The sequence below is a fragment of the Theobroma cacao genome, chromosome 5 (genome assembly GCF_000208745.1).
Source record: "Theobroma cacao cultivar B97-61/B2 chromosome 5, Criollo_cocoa_genome_V2, whole genome shotgun sequence".
NCBI classification, from domain to species: Eukaryota; Viridiplantae; Streptophyta; class Magnoliopsida; order Malvales; family Malvaceae; genus Theobroma; species Theobroma cacao.
Genome location: NC_030854.1, coordinates 37821648 through 37839190, shown reverse-complemented (window position 1 = coordinate 37839190; position 17543 = coordinate 37821648). Strand labels below are relative to the sequence as shown.

The window sequence follows — 17543 nt, the reverse complement described above, 5'->3', positions numbered from 1 at the left end:
ATGATTTATCTTTCCAAAAAACAAAACTTTGTTACATTATTTATGTACAGAAAAAAGAGTTATCCAAAAAAATAAACTTTAGAAAAATAAAACTAAAAGTGGTCCAATTCCAATTTTGATTTTCTTTTATATCCCAAAAACTGTGGTGGGTGATGCAATACTCCTGCTCATTTTCAATGTGTTTTGGTGATGAGGCATATACGGTGTTATGTCTTTTTCGTTGGTGATTATTTATGTCCTATCCGAATGTCACAGCCCTTATGTTTTATATGCAAAGAATGTATTCTAATATATTGTAATGTGTTTTATTTTTTTTAAGACGTTTTGTTTTAAGTGCTTTTCTTTTCAATTATATATATAGGGTGTGCTGAATTATGATTGACACGTAATGAATAATCATTAATGAATAATCAATATTTTGGTAGCCAATAAACCTTAAATAATGGGTGCTCTATCACTTCTTTGTTGGTAAAATTTAAAATCCACTAAAAATACTAGTGAAAAACTACATAGAGGTGTCTCATTGCAATGTAATTTACTTGATGAATAAAAATTAATCGATGAGTTCCTTCCATGGCATATGATTTACAATCAATCTTAAAAGAATTCATGTTATAAGTTTCAAATTCAAAATTGAAAACAAAATTATGAGATTTTATGAGATGAGAGGGACAAGATAAACTCTCGTCGAGCATGATTTTTTGAATCTCATAGTATGCAGTGATGGATTTAATATTTTGTATGAGAAGTGATTAAAGAGTAATCATAAGAATCATCTTATTATATATCTCAAGTTTTATATATAATAATGAAGAAAATTAAAAATTGAGAGATGGTGACCGTCATTATTTTGGCTCCGTTGATGATTATATGTGTCTTTTTTTTTAAAGAAAAAACACGTAAACTTTTTAATTGAAAAAAATGAAAACAATATACCTTGGCTTATAGACCAATCTTTCTCTATAAATACCCCACACTTCTTCTTTACAAAACCAACAACCCCTCGAATACAACATTCATGCACTTTTCATATCATCCTTCATATTGGTTGCCCTAGCCAAAGAACCAAAAGATGAATTTTGGAATTGGCCCAATGGCATTGAACAACCCTGTCAAGCGGAAGAAGATTCAAGGCTATGTTGTTGTAGTGAAGAAGAACCTTTTGGGCACATCGAAATCCAACACCAGATATAGCATTCCTCGTTTTCTCTCTAGCAAAGGAAAATAAAAAAGATATGTTAATCGGAGGAGTGATCAATGCTGCTAGCAATGTTGTCGATGATCTTACCGGGCAAAAGAAACCCGAGAAGATCAGAGGCACTGTTGTTTTAACAAGGAGGAATGTTTTGGACTTCAACGACTTCAATTCGACTGCAGTTGATAGAAGGCTTTCTTTAGAACAATTACTTCACAGCTACAAACCTTCATTGGCATGTCCGTGGTAGAAGTTCTATCAAGGCACGCATCAGATGAGGGGCGTTGCATTTAAATGTAGTGCATGCACATATCATGTGACTTTGTTTATTATTTGCGAATAATTAATAAATATTTAATTAATTAATGTTAGATATTATTTTGATATTTTTAATTGAATAATTAATAATAAATATTTGAGATAAGATATAAATTCAAATTAGCTATTCGTTATATTTAAATTTAATTTGTTTAAATTTAAATAAGGATTAATTATGTTTAAATTTAATTTGTTTAAATTTAAAAATAATATTATATATTATATATAATNAATAATTAATAAAATATTTAATTTATTAATTAATAAATACTTTTGATATTTTTAATTAAATAATTAAAAAAACATTTGAGATAGAATATAAATTTAAATTTAAGTAAAAATTATCTATCTATTATATTTAAATTTAATTTGTTTAAATTTAAATAAGGATTAATTATGTTTAAATTTAATTTGTTTAAATTTAAAAATAATATCTTATTTCCATATCCCTAGCACGTCTATAAATAGTGAATAGATGTAGTGGTTTTTTACACAACCAAGAGTGAACTTGTTGTGTAAGTTAGAAAAACTACTATTTTTTCTCTTCATTCTTGAAGCACCATTAAAAGCCAAAGGGTTTTGAAACATATAATTCCTTATGGAGGACTCTAATATCCGCTCTATAATAATGAGAGCAAAGAGATCATTTTGTGTACGAAAGAGGATTTGTAAGACAAGTTTTTTCTATAAAAAAGTGAGAGAAATATTTATCTAAAAAAATAAGCCCATCTCCCAACAATGTTATCAAAGTAGGTTTTGGCTTGCTTTCATCATCTTAATTGTAGATGCTCCATAATAATGAGAGCGAAGAGATTATTGTATATACGAAAGAAGATTGTAAGACAAACTTCTTTCGATAAAAAAGAGAGTAAAATATTTATCTGAAATTGTAAGCCCACCTCCTAATAGTGATATCAGAGTAAGTTTTGACTTGCTTTCATCCTTTTAATTTGTGTATATTTTGAAAGCATATTTTGGTCATAATTTATTTAATGTAATTGAATAAGTAAATAAAAACGGTTGAGATAGGATATAAATTTAAATTTAATTTGTTTAAATGTAAATAAAAATTATCTATCCATTATATTTAAATTTAAATAAAGATTAATTACATTTAAATTTAAAAGTAATATCCTATCTTTATATCCCTAACACATATATAAATAGTGAATGGACATATTGGTTTTTTACACACAACCAAGAGTGAACGTGAGTTGTTTGTAAGTTAGAAAAATCAAAAACTCTTTTATCTTTTTTTCTCTTCATTCTTAGATGCCATCAAAGGTTTTTGGAACTTATAATTTCTTGTGGAGGACTTTAGTAGCCACTCCCTAACAATGAGAGCGAAGAGATCATTATATGCACGAATGAGGATTTATAAGGCAAGCTTTGTTAATCAAAAAGGGAGTGGAATATTTATTTTAAAAGGTAGGCCCACCTCCCAACAAGGTATATCTTAGACAACAAACCCGGAACTGGACAACAGACTCAATACTAGTAGTAGCTTTTGAGGCTTTTCATAAGAGACTTGCTCAAATTGAAGAAGAAATCGTAAGGATGAACAAGGACAAGAAACTGAAGAATCATGTTGGTTCTGTCAATGAACCATATACTTTGCTCTATCCAAGTGGTGAAGTTGGACTTTTTAGCAAGGGAATTCTTAATAGCATCTCAATTTAAGTGAAGTTTAGGCCATCATTATACTAAATAAGTTTTGTTTTTATTGCAACACATCCTATTGCCCTAATGTTAGTTTGATGTTATTGCTTTCCTGTTATTGTGTTTATGGTCTTGTGTTGGGGTTTTCCATCTCTTAGCACAGTCAGGGTAAGGATGTTTTAATTGAGGCTCTTCTATTCTGTTTCTTGCGTTTTACTCTATGTTTCTTTAGATAGCCCTCTTTGTAATCTTCATGAGTTTAATAAAATCTTTTCTTAACTTGAGCTAATGAAAAAAAAAAATCTGGGGTTAAATTCAGATAATCAGTAAAAAGAAAAACAATTTCAAGCTTTTATTGCATATTTATGCAAGACTAAGTTAACTAGGCCTTCCTTACTCCCAAAAAGTTTTACAAAAAAGGTAAAAGTAGAGGAAGATCATACTCAATGTAGTACTCTTTAAGTTAATCGTGAATGTGTGTGTGTGAATATATATATGGGCAAATTCAATGTGCAACACACATGACGGTCGACTTGTTATTCATTATTAGGGTGAAATTTTAGGAGAAATTTGTGGTAGTAATTAAGTAGGTCTTAACACTACCAAGAGGAGTCACTATCATGTTTTAAAGTCTTGGAAATTAATTCCATTGCATATGTCATGCAAAAGTTAGACATCTAATTAAAAAACTGATGAAGACATTAATTGATTTTTTGAAAATATGCAAAAAACCAATCACTTTTATTAAATATATACCATTTATCTAGGCATCTTGATATCTTGATTTCTCCTTACACGTATGAAAAATTGAATTCAACAATTATTCGAGACATGGACTTATACATATGGACAGATTGAATGTGCAACACACTTGACTACCGAAAAAAAAAATAATTAATGAGGAGAAAATTGTTTTGGAGTATTTGCTTGAAATTGAGCTGGTCTCCTTCACACTATCAAGAGGAGTCGCTCTCAATTGTCAGTCTTGAACCCCAATTTCATATGCCATACAAAAGTTAGAAATTCTCCATGCCATGCAAAAATTATCCTCTCTTCCACACTGATCAGAATTTTTTTTTGAAAGATAAAAATATTATTATTCATAATTTCTCACAAAAAAGAATAATAAAAAATAAGGTTCCAGTAGTACTTGCAGAAAAATATGAAAGTCTTCAAGATCAAGAGTTGGAGACTTTATGACCCAAAACAAAATAAAAAGCAAAATTCCTAACCTTCTAAATACAACATCATATTTGACAGTTAACCCACGACACTAATCAGGAATGAGAGGGGCTTCCACTATCTTTTGACCATTGCTGCACTAAGAGGAAAAAGTGAAGGCTTAATTTCGATCACACTGCTAGAAAATGGTCAGAGAACACATGCATCACGTGGCTCTTTGCCATATCCTCGAAAATGTCCCAAGCTGGTCCCCAAGCATCTCATCTAAATTGTGTTTTTTGATTCACAGTTACACACAGGTTGATCCAATCCTGTCTTTTTTTCAGAAATATGTTTATCTTTTGTTGTGTTATTTAATTTATGATAAATAAAAAAAGGATCCAATATTTTATGGTAGGTCTTAACACTACCAAGAGGAGTCGCTATCATGTTGTAAAGTCTTGGAAATTAATTCCACTGCATATGTCATGCAAAAGTTAGACATCTAATTAAAAAACTTATGAAGACATTAATTGATTCTTTGAAAATATGCAAAAAATCAATCACGTTTATTAAATACACACCATTTATCTAGTCATCTTGATATCTTGATTTCTCCTTACACATATGAAAAATTGAATTCAACAATTATTCGAGACATGGACTTATACATATGGACAGATTGAATGTGCAACACACTTGACTACCGGCAAATAATTAATGAGGAGAAAATTTTTTTGGAGTATTTGCTTGAAATTGAGCTGGTCTCCTTCACACTATCAAGAGGAGTCACTCTCAATTGTCAGTCTTGAACCCCAATTTCATATGCCATACCGAAGTTAGAAATTCTCCGTGCCATGCAAAAATTATCCTCCCTTCCACACTGATCAGAATTTTTTTTTTTTTGAAAGATAAAAATATTATTATTCATAATTTCTCACAAAAGAGAATAACAAAAAGCAAGGTTCCAGTAGTACTTGCAGAGAAATATGAAAGTCTTCCGGATCAAGAGTGGGAGACTTTATGACCCAAAACAAAATAAAAAGCAAAATTCCTAACCTTCTAAATACAACAACATATCTGACAGTTAACCCACAACACTGATCAGGAATGGGAGAGGCTTCACTATCTTTTGACCATTGCTGCACTAAGAGGAAAAATTAATGGCTTAATTTTGATCACACTGCTAGAATATGGTCAGAGAACACATGCATCACGTGGCTCTTTGCCATATCCTTGAAAATGTCCGAAGCTGGTCCCCAAGCATCTCATCTAAGTTGGGTTTTTTGATTCAGAGTTACACACAGGTTTGATCCAATCCTGTCTTTCTTTCAGAAATATGTTTATCTTTTGTTGTGTTATTTAATTTAAGATAAATAAAAAAGGGATCCAATATTTTATGTGAACACTGAACAATTTTTCATATAACTTAATTTATGATAGATATGAGGTAAGCCAATCGTCTATTTGGTTAGAATGAGTTTAAGTAAGTATAGAAGGAAATTCTTAAAGATAATTGATTATGACTGAAATGATACAATAACAAATGGTGTGGTGATAAAAAGAGATCCACAATAAAAATCTTTTGGTAATAAATGCTAAAAAATGTTAAGAGAATCATCTCCATCGGCCTCACCTAAATAGTGTTGGCTTATTTATGTTTTTCTTTCTTATAATTGAAGGAAGAGAATTCAAACTCTACTTTTTCGGTAAAAGAAGTATGCATCAACCAATGAATTAAATATTTGAGTATTAGTGTTGGGTTACTCTTGTTCTTTATTAAATGATTCACAAACAACACATATAAATTTGCCCAATCTATTGCTATCTTTTCGCTGTCTTGATAGATATATAACTTTTGCCTTCATTTGAAAAATTTTATATATTTGATTATATAACTTAATTATGAATTTATAATGAACAAATAACGATCCAATATTTGTTATGGTTTTTTAGACGAATTTCTGGTTTATTTTGATTTAGTCTTAGAATTTTATTTTTTTTTTAAAAAAAGCATATTTTTATTTTTCCAATGTTAGAATATCATACAAAATCTTTAATGTGTATGGCAAAAGACTTTCATTGACATAAGAAAATGCCTGTATCGCTCAGCACTACACAATAACGTATTGGCAGCATGACAGATTTATTCTTTTGATTTAACCAAAAAAAATAACAGTCCAACATTTTAAATTAACACTAATTTAGTAGTAATATACAATTTATGGCATGATTTCCATTTTTAATATTTCATGTCTTTCACTATGTTACTTAATTACAATAAAGAAAATAGGAGAAAACTTAATATTTTACCCTTTTGCAACATGAATTTTTTTTGGTGCATTTTTGCTCTAATTTTTTTAGTAATAAATACTGAAAAATATTGGCATCCAAATTGGTCCCAAACTTCTTCATTTGAGGGGTTATTGACAAAAACTTCTCAGGGCATTTACTTTTTTGTTTTTATATATGCATTGCCTCTCCTCTGTCTTTAACTCTTTATGTATGTTGTCTTTATATATACTTTTTTGTTTTTATATATATAACAGACAAAAATAAAGTGGTCCAACATTTTATGTGAACACAAACACAAAATTTATGATTTATCTTTCCAAAAAACAAAACTTTGTTGCATTATTTGCGGACAGAAAAAAGAGTTATCCAAAAAAATAAACTTTAGAAAAATAAAACTAAAAGTGGTCCAATTCCAATTTTGATTTTTTTTATATCCAAAAAAATATGGTGGGTAATGCAATACTTCGGATCATTTTCAATGTGTTTTGGTGATCAGGCATATACGGTGTTATGTCTTTCGTTGGTGATTATCTGTGTCCTATCCGAATGTCCCAGCTCTTATGTTTTTTATGCAAAGAATGTATTCTAATATATTGTAACGTGTTTTATTTTTTTTAAGACGTTTTGTTTTAAGTGCTTTTCTTTTCAATTATATATATATAGAGTGTGTTAAAATACGATTGACACGGAATGAATAATCAATATTTTGGTAGCCAATAAACCTTAAATAATGGGTGCTCTATCACTTCTTTGTTGATAAAATTTAAAATCCACTAAAACTACTAGTGAAAAACTAGATAGAGGTGTCTCATCGCAATTTAATTACTTGATGAATAAAAATTAATCGATGAGTTCCTTGCATGACATATGATTTACAATCAATCTTAAAAGAATTCATGTTATAAGTTTCGAATTCAAAATTCGAAACCAAATTATGAGATTTTATGGATGAGAGGGACAAGATAACCTTTCGTCGAGTATAATTTTTAGAATCTTATTGTATGCAGTGATGGATTTAAGATTTCACATGAGAAGTGATTAAAGAATAATTATAAAAATAATCATATTATATATCTCAAGTTTTATATACATAATAATAAAAAAAATTAAAAATTGAGAGATGGTGACCGTCACAACCTTAGCTCCGTCGATGATTATATGTGCATTTTTTTATAAAAAAAATGCATAAACTTTTTTATTCAAAAAAAAAAAAAAAAAAGATATTGAAAGATGTTATTGAAAGATGATTAAAAAGTACCAATAATAAATAATAAACATGTCAACAAGCAAGCATAGATACCAAAACAAAATCTTACCCTAAGTAGAACGTTAGAAAAAAAATGAATATTTCACTAAAAGCATAAATTGCAAACAAAGTAATAAAATGAGAACAAAATTAGATAAGCTTAATAATTTAAACAAAACATTGAACTTGTAAAAGGTGAAGAAAAAGTGTAAATAACATTACTGAGCACGTGAAAATCAACATACTTTACAATATGCGAGGAGTGTTGAGTTTGAGATCATGCTAGAATTTGAGTAATAATTTTTGAAGAAAAGACAAGAATAAATGTGAGCATGTTGTTTGAGAATAAAATTGATCATGAGAGATAAATCACACATGAATATATATATACACACACACACATATACATATATGTATAAGTACATATGTTTGTTTTCTATTTTATGTATTGAAATAATTTCAAAAGATAATGAAAACGATTAAAAAAATGATTGAGGGTTATAACAATAAAAATGCATCAATTAATGTAGACAACAAAAAGAAAAAATTTAAACTGAATATAANTGATTTATTACTTTGTTATATACATACATATATATATATATATATAATTTTGTATATATTCTTTGTATATACATATATATCTATATATACATATAGATAGAGAGAATATATTTATATATTCTTTAACTTTCTTTCAAAGTTCTTTTTGTACATATGTTTAATTTAAGCAAATGCTTAAATTCATAATATATATAATTTACATATTATAGCCCTAATTTAGCATATAATCGCATGAGATTTCATATTATTTTTTCTTAATTATTTCAAACAAAAATAATAAAACTTACAAGTTTTTATATAATCATGAACTTTACCATACTAATTATTGACGATTATTGAAAATTTTAACTAATTATTTTTTACTGATTTATTACTTTGTTATATACATACATATATATATATATATAACTTTGTTAAAAGTATAAAAATTAAAAAATTTGAGTTTTATTATAAAACTTTTGAGATTTAATAATTTCATGTGATATTTTAAAAGTTAGTTGCAAGAGTTTAGTTAATTTAATTAAGATGGCAACCTTGGATGTTGGTAATTGGAAAGCCAGCTGTCAGACCAAAGCTTGACAGCACGTGCTTAAGAAAAGCATGTACACCCAGACATCATCTTCATTCTCTTGTCTTGATAAGATGATGCATATTTGTCTTTACTCTAAATTATTTTGTAATTTTATAGATGTAATTTAATTTATACTAATGGGACAAAAAATATTTGGATAAAAATATTCAATTATTTGCTTCCATCCCAAAATGTTTTTTATTTTTTATTTTTTAACTCGACAAAAAAAATGTAAAAGACAAAGAAAATATTATACGGTTATTAAATCAAATTATGAATAACTTTTTTTATCGGTTAAAATCAAATAAAAATTTAACTTAATAGAGATTCTCAATAATTTAAAAAAAAATCAAATTAATAAATATTATAAATTTAACAACATCCTAACTGTATGGTAATTTAATTTTATTTATTTAACTATAATGTTGCACTGATTCATACAATAAACTCGAATCGATATTTATATAATCATTGTTAATAATCAATCAAATTATGTTTTTGAGAGTGCTTTTGACATATTTTGCCGATGTGCCTTAATTTGTAGCAAATATGTTGGGAGGAAAGATGGGAGCTCCGGCTTATTTACAGAACTGGAATTTTACACCGGTATTAGGGGACTGTAAGTTCACCGTTAGCTTTGCTTGGGATGAGGACCTCGGCACCCCGGGAGCTATCTTAGTACGAAATGCTCACCATGGTGAATTCTACCTCAAGACCGTCACACTCGACGATGTTCCTGGTCGAGGTCCAATCCACTTTGTTTGTAACTCTTGGGTCTACCCTGACGAAAAATACCAAAGCGATCGCGTTTTCTTCGCTAACAAGGCAAGTAATTCTGCCGTGATCAAGATTACGTTACTAATGTTTCCATTAGATAGAGTGAAATATAAAGTGTTTTTGGTATTATATTTGTGCAGACGTATCTTCCGAATGAAATGCCAGGACCACTTCGTAAGTACAGAGAGGAAGAGCTAAGGGTCTTGAGAGGAAATGGTGAAGGAGAGCTCAAAGAATGGGACCGCGTCTATGACTATGCTTTGTACAATGATTTGGGGGATCCTGATAAGGGTCCAGATTATCAACGCCAGACTCTTGGAGGGAGTAGCGAGTATCCTTATCCCCGTAGGGGAAGAACAGGCAGACCACCGACCAAAACAGGTTAGAGATTTACATTTCGGATGAGTTATGGGGTGTTTTCTTTATCTTGAGTATGATCTGATAATGTTTCTGTTTCTTATCAGATAATAGTTGCGAGAGCAGGCTGCCACTCCCAATGAGCTTGTTCATTTACGTTCCGAGAGATGACAAATTTGGTCACGTGAAGTTGTTAGACTTTGTCGGCAATGGACTCAGTGCCTTACCTCAAAATATCTTTCCAATTTTCGAAGCTTTTTGTGGCAATCCACCAAAAGAGTTCGACTCTTTTAATGAAGTTCTGAGAGTACTCTACTATGGAGGTGATATCAGAAACCTGATCCCCAACGAGAAGCTAAAGCAACTACTCGATTATCCTGTGCCTCAAGTTATTCAAGGTATAGAACGTATAGTAACTATTTGAATGCATCATATCTTGGTTTCGTTGCACGTCAGATTTGATAAAATCATCTGTCAAGTCATAAACGGTTGAAGAGATGTGTTTAATTAATTAGCAATACTATTTCGCCTAGCCATTAATTTACTTTGCAATTTCAATCAATGAGCAGACAGTAAAAGTGCATGGCGAACAGATGCAGAATTCGCTAGAGAAATGCTTGCTGGAGTGAACCCTGTTGTTATTCGTCGTCTTGAAGTAAGCTTAAGCCTGAAAACTTTAGAGTCATTTTCTTTCTAATTTTCCTGTCTTTTCTCAATGGTGAAGAAGTTTTGTAACCGACCCTGAATCGATTTGCAGGAATTTCCTCCCAAAAGCAAGCTAGATCCTAAAATATACGGTAACCAAAACAGTCTCATAAGGAAAGAACACATAGAGTGTAACCTGGGTGGATACACTATAGAACAGGTAATATGCTTCACATCTGATTTTTTTATCACACCATAAATCATGAAACTGAAAGGGGGTTTGATTCACAGGCATTAATGGGCAACAAGCTATTCATATTGGATCATCATGATTCGTTGATGCCATACCTGAGGAGGATAAACACTACCACTACAAAAACTTATGCGTCCAGGACACTTCTCTTTTTGACTGCTGATGGGACTTTGAAGCCATTAGCAATCGAATTAAGTTATCCACATCCAGAGGCTGATATATATGGTTGTGTCAGCAAGGTGTACACGCCGGCAGAAGAGGGAGTTGAGGGTAGCATATGGCAATTGGCTAAAGCTTATGTGGCTGTGAATGACTCTGGTTATCATCAGCTTATAAGCCACTGGTATGGAATCTGTCAATGAAGGGTAAGTTTTTAAGTTGAACAGAGGGGTTTTTAATGCCTTCGGGTTTTGGTCACAGGTTGAACACTCATGCAGTGATTGAGCCATTTGTGATTGCAACAAACAGGCAGCTAAGCGTGGTTCATCCAATTTATAAGCTTCTCCAACCTCATTTCCGTGACACAATGAATATAAATGCATTGGCTAGGCAAACTTTGATTAATGCAAATGACATTCTAGAGTTGACGGTTTTCCCTGGAAAATATGCCATGGAGATGTCATCTGCAATTTACAAGAGTTGGAATTTCCTTGAGCAGGCTCTCCCCGTTGATCTCAAGAAGAGGTAAAATCTTATAGCTCCAAAGTGGTGAAAAGGAAATGTTCATCGATAATTAGTGGACTGATAGCTTAATTTCCATGCTTCTCTATCCAGAGGAATTGCTGTTGATGACAAGAATTCACCACGTGGTCTTCGCCTACTGATAAAAGACTATCCTTATGCTGTTGACGGGCTAGAGATCTGGTTTGCAATTGAAAAATGGGTCAGAGACTATTGCTCCTTCTACTACAAGTCTGATGCAATGGTTCAACAAGACCCTGAACTTCAAGCCTGGTGGAAAGAACTTCGAGAGAGAGGTCATGGTGACAAGAAAGATGAGCCATGGTGGCCTAGCATGCAGACTCTCGAAGAGCTGATTCATTCCTGCACCATTATAATATGGGTTGCTTCTGCTCTCCATGCAGCTGTCAACTTTGGGCAATACCCTTACGCGGGCTACCTTCCAAACCGCCCTACCATCAGCCGTATGTTCATGCCTGAAAAAGGCAGTCCTGAATATGCTGAGCTCGAAACCAACTTCGAAAGGGTTTTCCTGAAAATAGTTACTTCCCAGCTGATGACTCTCCTCGGCGTTTCCCTGATAGAAATCCTGTCCAAGCATTCTCCAGACGAGGTGTACCTCGGACAAAGAAGCGACCCTGATAAATGGACAACTGATGCAGCACCATTGAAAGCTTTCAATGATTTCGGAAACAAGCTTTCACAGATTGAGCAAAGGATTATTCAGATGAACCATGATAAGACATTGAAGAATCGTTCTGGCCCAGTCAATGTGCCATACACTCTACTGTTCCCTACCAGTGAAAGTGGAGTCACTGGCAAGGGAATTCCCAACAGTGTCTCAATCTAAAGAGCTTCTTTGCAAAATCTATGAAAACAAATATTGGTATTGCTACTTGGGCTTAGCCCAAATGGTAAAAGTGGTGGTATCCATAGGTTCTAGTTTATAGCTGTCCTCGTCCTAAAAGAAAATAAAGGTTGCTATCATTGCAACTCATCAACAAAATTTGCAATGGGAGTGTATTGTGTTTTCTTTAAAAATATTGGCAGAGTCAAAGACCTCTTTTCTCCGTCACTATTCAATGAGTAAATGTGTATTTATTTAATGAGATTATGATTTATGATTATTGTAAGTTTTGTGCGTGTGTCAATCTTTCTAATTGGACTTTTGATTAATTTGAAATTTAGTTATGCTTAATTAAATCCATCATTAATCAATAACATTGATAAATTAAATGTTTAAGCAAGCTAAATGTTATTAATGAGCATTTAGATCTTTTACAATTCTAATGTTTTGAGAGATACTTTAGACTTTATACATAGTGACAAAATCGGAAAGAACAAAAACCCAAAACCCATTTTTCACAAAGAGAAAAGTTATAGGGTACAAATATATTTCTTTGTCTCTTTTTTTTTCATTTTTTGTTCATTTTTCACAATTTTTTATAGTATGATATTTATATATTATAAAAATTTTTCAAATTTTAATACAAAATATATTAAAATCAAATTTTTTATTTAATTTTTATAAATTAAGAAAAAACAAATGTTTAGAGATGGAAAGAGTACGACGTTACACAAGAAAAATTCAGAATTTCATAATTTTAAAATATAAGGTCAAAGTGTAAATTAGTGAAAGTACAAGGACTTGAATCTAATTCGTTGCAGTACCCGAGAAGCTAATGAAAGTTTCTCCTGTTCTATAAAACCCCCCACAAAAGAAAAACTGGCACCAAGTAAAAAAATTTTATTCCACTGCAACTTCTCTATTCAAATTTTGCGGAAAAGAAATTCAAAAAAGGAAAAAGAAAAGAAATCTTTCAATCTTGATCTCAATTCGGTTTTTTTGTGAATAAAAAGAAATTTAAATGTCGAATTCGCAGCCGGATTCGAACGATTTCAGCGTTCGAATCGTGTCCATCGATCATTACATGGCACTGCCCATCTCCGGCTACGATACTTGCTATAGTAGCTTTCAAGGTACGACTTCTTTTTTATTTTTTTTTTCGGATTTTTAATAGTCTCTTTATTGTTGAGTAAATTCTGAAACGTTTGATTAGCTACTCTTTAGTTGTAGTGAAGCCGAAATGTTTATGAATTTTGAGTTTATTATTAAATTCAATTGTTTGAAATTTTGAAGGTGAAAGAGTGAATGAAGTTTCGGTTTTAAGAATTTATGGATCCACTTCCACACCGACTATGAATATAAGAATCAGCAATTGAATTGAGCTTGCCACATCCAACAGGGGATAAATTTGGTGTTGTTAGCAAGGTGTATACTCCAATGGAACATGGAGTTGAGGGTTCTATTTGGCAATTTGCTAAAGCTTTTGTAGCTATCAACGATTGTGCTCATCATCAGTTGATAAGCCATTGGTAAAAACCTGTCAATATAGGCTTAGGTTTTTTTTATATATTAGCAAAATTAGTAATCAGTTTGTAGTTAATTTGTGTGTCTTTGACTACTTTGGTCTCTGTAGGTTGAACACTCATGCAGTTTTAGAGCCATTCGTGATTGCAACAAACAAGCAGTTGAGTGTGGTTCATCTAATTTATAAGCTTCTCCACCCTCACTTTCGTGACACCATGACTATTAATGCATTGGCCAGGGAACTTCTTGTGAATGCAGGTGGAGTAATAAAGATAACATTTTGCTCGGGAAAATATTCCATGGAGATGTCATCAGAAATCTATAAGAGTTGGAATTTCTTTGACCAAGCACTCCCCAGTGATCTCAAGAAAAGGTAATCAGAGTCTTAATGACAAATGAATTGAATCCTCTCTCTATATATATAATATGCTTTAATGGAAATGACATCAATCGTCTTCTATTCTCTATATATATTCAGAGGAATTGCAGTTGATGATGCAAATTCCCTACATGGTCTTCGACTACTGATAAAAGACTATCCATATGCTGTTGATGGGTTGAAAATCTGGTTTGCCATTGAAAAATGGGTGAAAGACTATTGCTCCTTCTACTATAAGACGGATGGAATGGTTCAACAGGACCCTGAGGTTCAAGCCTAGTGGAAGGAACTCCGAGAGGTGGGTCATGGTTACAAGAAAGATTAGCCATGGTGGCCTAAAATGCAAACTCGTGAAGAGCTGATAGAATCTTGCACCATTATCATATGGATTGCTTCTGCTCCCCATGCAGCTGTCACCTTCGGACAATTCGCCTATGCAGGCTACTCCCTAAACCGTCCAACACTAAGTCGTAGGCTCATGCCTGAGAAAGGCACTCCTGAATATGCTGAACTTGAGAAAAACCCCGATAAGGTTTTCTTCAGAACAATTACTTCGCAGCTGCAAACCTTCATTGGCATGTCTGTGGTAGAAGTTTTGTCAAAGCACGCATCAAGGAGGATAAACAAGCAATCTTTTGTATGGAAGAGCATCATTAAACCCATGACTGAGGCTGATGTGTGCAGTTTCGTTTTACGTGGAGGTCTTGGCTACATTTTAGGAAGAGGGGATTACCTTAATTTTTGGAGCGATGAGTGGATTGAAGGAATTATCCTTAAACAATTGTGCCCAAGGATTTTCACATTAGCAACTAACAAGTTAGGCAAAGTAAGAGAATTTGGCCAATGGGTTTAAGGAGAATGGCAATGGAAAGTGGAGTTAAGACGAAATTTGTTTGGTTGGGAGATGGAGAAGTGAGAAAATTTGATGAACATTATAAATGTTCATCCAGTGGTTAAAGGGTATGAAGATACGATTGTGTGGAAATGAAGTCCTAGTGGAAAGTATTCTGTTAGCTCTTTTTGTACATTTTTGGCTTCAAGAGATAGGCAAGTGAACGATTTGTGGAGCAAGGTGTGGCAAGGAAATGTTCCTATGAAAGTCGAGGTCTTTAGTTGGCGTCTTCTTAAGGAAAAAGTTGTAGTTAAAGCAGAGTTGGTCAAGACAAGTCTATTAAGGGCTGACTCTGCAATTTGTGTTTTATGTAGGGAGAAAGAGGAGACAGTCGATCATTTATTTTTTGAATGTATAGAGAGCTAGAAGATTTGGTCGAGCTGGGTTGATCAATGAGGGTTACAATGGGCAGCTCAAGCCAAAGCGAACCCCTTTTTCTTGATTAGAATGAACTTGTAAGGGTAAGGGATAAGGGATAAGAGGGTATGGCGTTTGGTTTTTTTTGCCATTGTGTGGACTATTTGGCTAATGAGGAATGAGATCGTGTTCCAAGGTAAGAATTGGGGCGATGACCAATGTTGGGACCTTGTTAGAGTTAAGGTTGCATGGTGGGCAAAAGCTAAATGGCTAGTTGACTTTCAACAATTAGAACAAACTATCAGATGCCTTGAGGTGAATAGACTTCACACTAGGATTAGGGGAGGTAGACAAACGGTTCAATGGGAACCACTTAATAGAGGCTTTCTTAAATTCAATGTAGATGGAGCAGCTAAGGGTAACCCATGTCAAGCCGCTATTAGAGGTGTGTTAAGGGAGGAGGAGGGGGTCGTTAAAATTTTGTTCTCTATTCCTATAGGAATTTCCAAGGCTAACACTGCTAAAGTGATGGCAATTAAAGAGGCTTTCAAACTATTTGGAGTCTCTAAATGGGTGGGAAGTCATTGCTTGATAGTGGAGAGTGATTCAGAAAATACAGTTAGTTGGGTTTACAAACCCGATAAAGCCCCATGGAGACTTAGTAAAGACATCCTTGTCTTGGAAGGAATTCAGAAGAGGATAAGGGAATGGCAGCTTAGGAAGATTAATAGGGAGGCAAATGGGGTAGCTGATGAGTTGGCTAAATCTGGGGTTCAAAAAGAAGAAAACCTTGTTCTTATCTTTAATTAATTCTTTTTTATATGCATCTTCTTTACCACATTTTGCTGAGCTTCTTTAGTTTTATTGATCCTGGGCTGACCCGTTTTCAATTTGACTTTTGTATGGTGCAAACAGCTTGAATGTTGACTCTTTTTTTTTTTTAGATTAATGCTCTGTACTCAGGTGTTAGAATTCTGATTATAAAGATGATTAATAATTCTTTGGGGGTATGATGCTTCAGAGAAAGATCTGTCATCCGTTGATATTCAGTCATCATGTTTAGGTTTCACCCTCCCTTCCTTTAAGTTTTAGAAAAAAAAAAGAAGAAAAAAATTGAAAGAAAAAAGAGAAAAGGAAAAAAGAAGAAACAAAGAAAGAAAAGAAAAAGAGAAAAAGAAAAAAGGTAAAAAATTGTCCATTGATTTCTTATAGCACCAAATAACTATTATTCAGTGATTTTTGTTTATTTGAGCATTTTGTTGGACTTTGTTCGATCTAATGGGGAAGGATTGGCTAAGGTCTCTTAGACGAGGTTTTATTTTTCTGATCCCTTTTAGGTCGTTCTTGTAGGAGTTTTGCTTTGTTGCTCTCTTTTTACTCTATAGGAGAGAAGTTGAATCTCTTTTTATTCGGTGATTCTCTTGCTTCCAGTTGATGATCTTGCTTGTGACTGTTCTGTTGGCACGGTCGCTTTTAAAGGCCTTTTGGGTTAAGATCTTTCACTTTTTTTTTTCACTACTTCTCTTCGTTAAAGGTATTTGATTTTTTTCTTTTGATGATTTCTCTTGTTGCTTTAATATTGGTTTTGGAGGGAAGCTGGGGTCTTGTCTCTCTGCTCTTTAGTTGTTTTTTTATGTTCTTGTTGTTCATTTCCTTGTAGACCTTGTTTTTGTTTAGGGGTCATCTTCGAGTTTATGCTGGACATGCTGTTTTGGCTCAAGTTAGGGTTTCTCTCATTATTTATATATATATATTTAAAAAAAAAGGAAAAAAAAGGAAAAAAGGAATGGAAAAATAAAAAAGGAAAAATAAAAAGAGGAAA

General features: G+C 32.5%; 2 protein-coding genes and 1 long non-coding RNA gene across 3 annotated transcripts; 2 read left to right on the top strand and 1 right to left on the bottom strand.

The window, feature by feature from the left end:
• On the bottom strand, positions 960-1494 carry LOC108662322. The gene is made up of 2 exons (XR_001928235.1): positions 1289-1494; positions 960-1211 (listed from the first exon to the last, which is right to left on the bottom strand). It is a non-coding gene; the product is annotated as an uncharacterized LOC108662322 (long non-coding RNA).
• Positions 9543-12859, top strand: LOC18600365 (probable linoleate 9S-lipoxygenase 5). The gene is made up of 8 exons (XM_018122097.1): positions 9543-9834; positions 9927-10167; positions 10251-10541; positions 10713-10798; positions 10901-11008; positions 11080-11384; positions 11462-11725; positions 11816-12859. The coding sequence occupies exons 1-8, from the start codon at positions 9559-9561 to the stop codon at positions 12570-12572; spliced, it is 2328 nt and encodes a 775-aa protein (XP_017977586.1). The 5' UTR covers positions 9543-9558; the 3' UTR covers positions 12573-12859.
• Positions 14210-16731, top strand: LOC18600366. The gene is made up of 2 exons (XM_018122098.1): positions 14210-14466; positions 14572-16731. Exon 2 carries the CDS (start codon positions 15893-15895, stop codon positions 16529-16531), a length of 639 nt encoding a protein of 212 aa, XP_017977587.1. The 5' UTR covers positions 14210-14466; positions 14572-15892; the 3' UTR covers positions 16532-16731.

Bases quoted from the DNA above. Each gene is read 5' to 3' on its own strand.
- LOC18600366 (XM_018122098.1), top strand. From the start codon at position 15,893: ATGAGGAATGAGATCGTGTTCCAAGGTAAGAATTGGGGCGATGACCAA.
- LOC18600365 (XM_018122097.1), top strand. From the start codon at position 9,559: ATGTTGGGAGGAAAGATGGGAGCTCCGGCTTATTTACAGAACTGGAAT. The intron at 9,835-9,926 runs GCAAGTAATTCT...ATATTTGTGCAG, and splicing joins GCGTTTTCTTCGCTAACAAG to ACGTATCTTCCGAATGAAAT. The intron at 10,542-10,712 runs GTATAGAACGTA...ATCAATGAGCAG, and splicing joins TGTGCCTCAAGTTATTCAAG to ACAGTAAAAGTGCATGGCGA.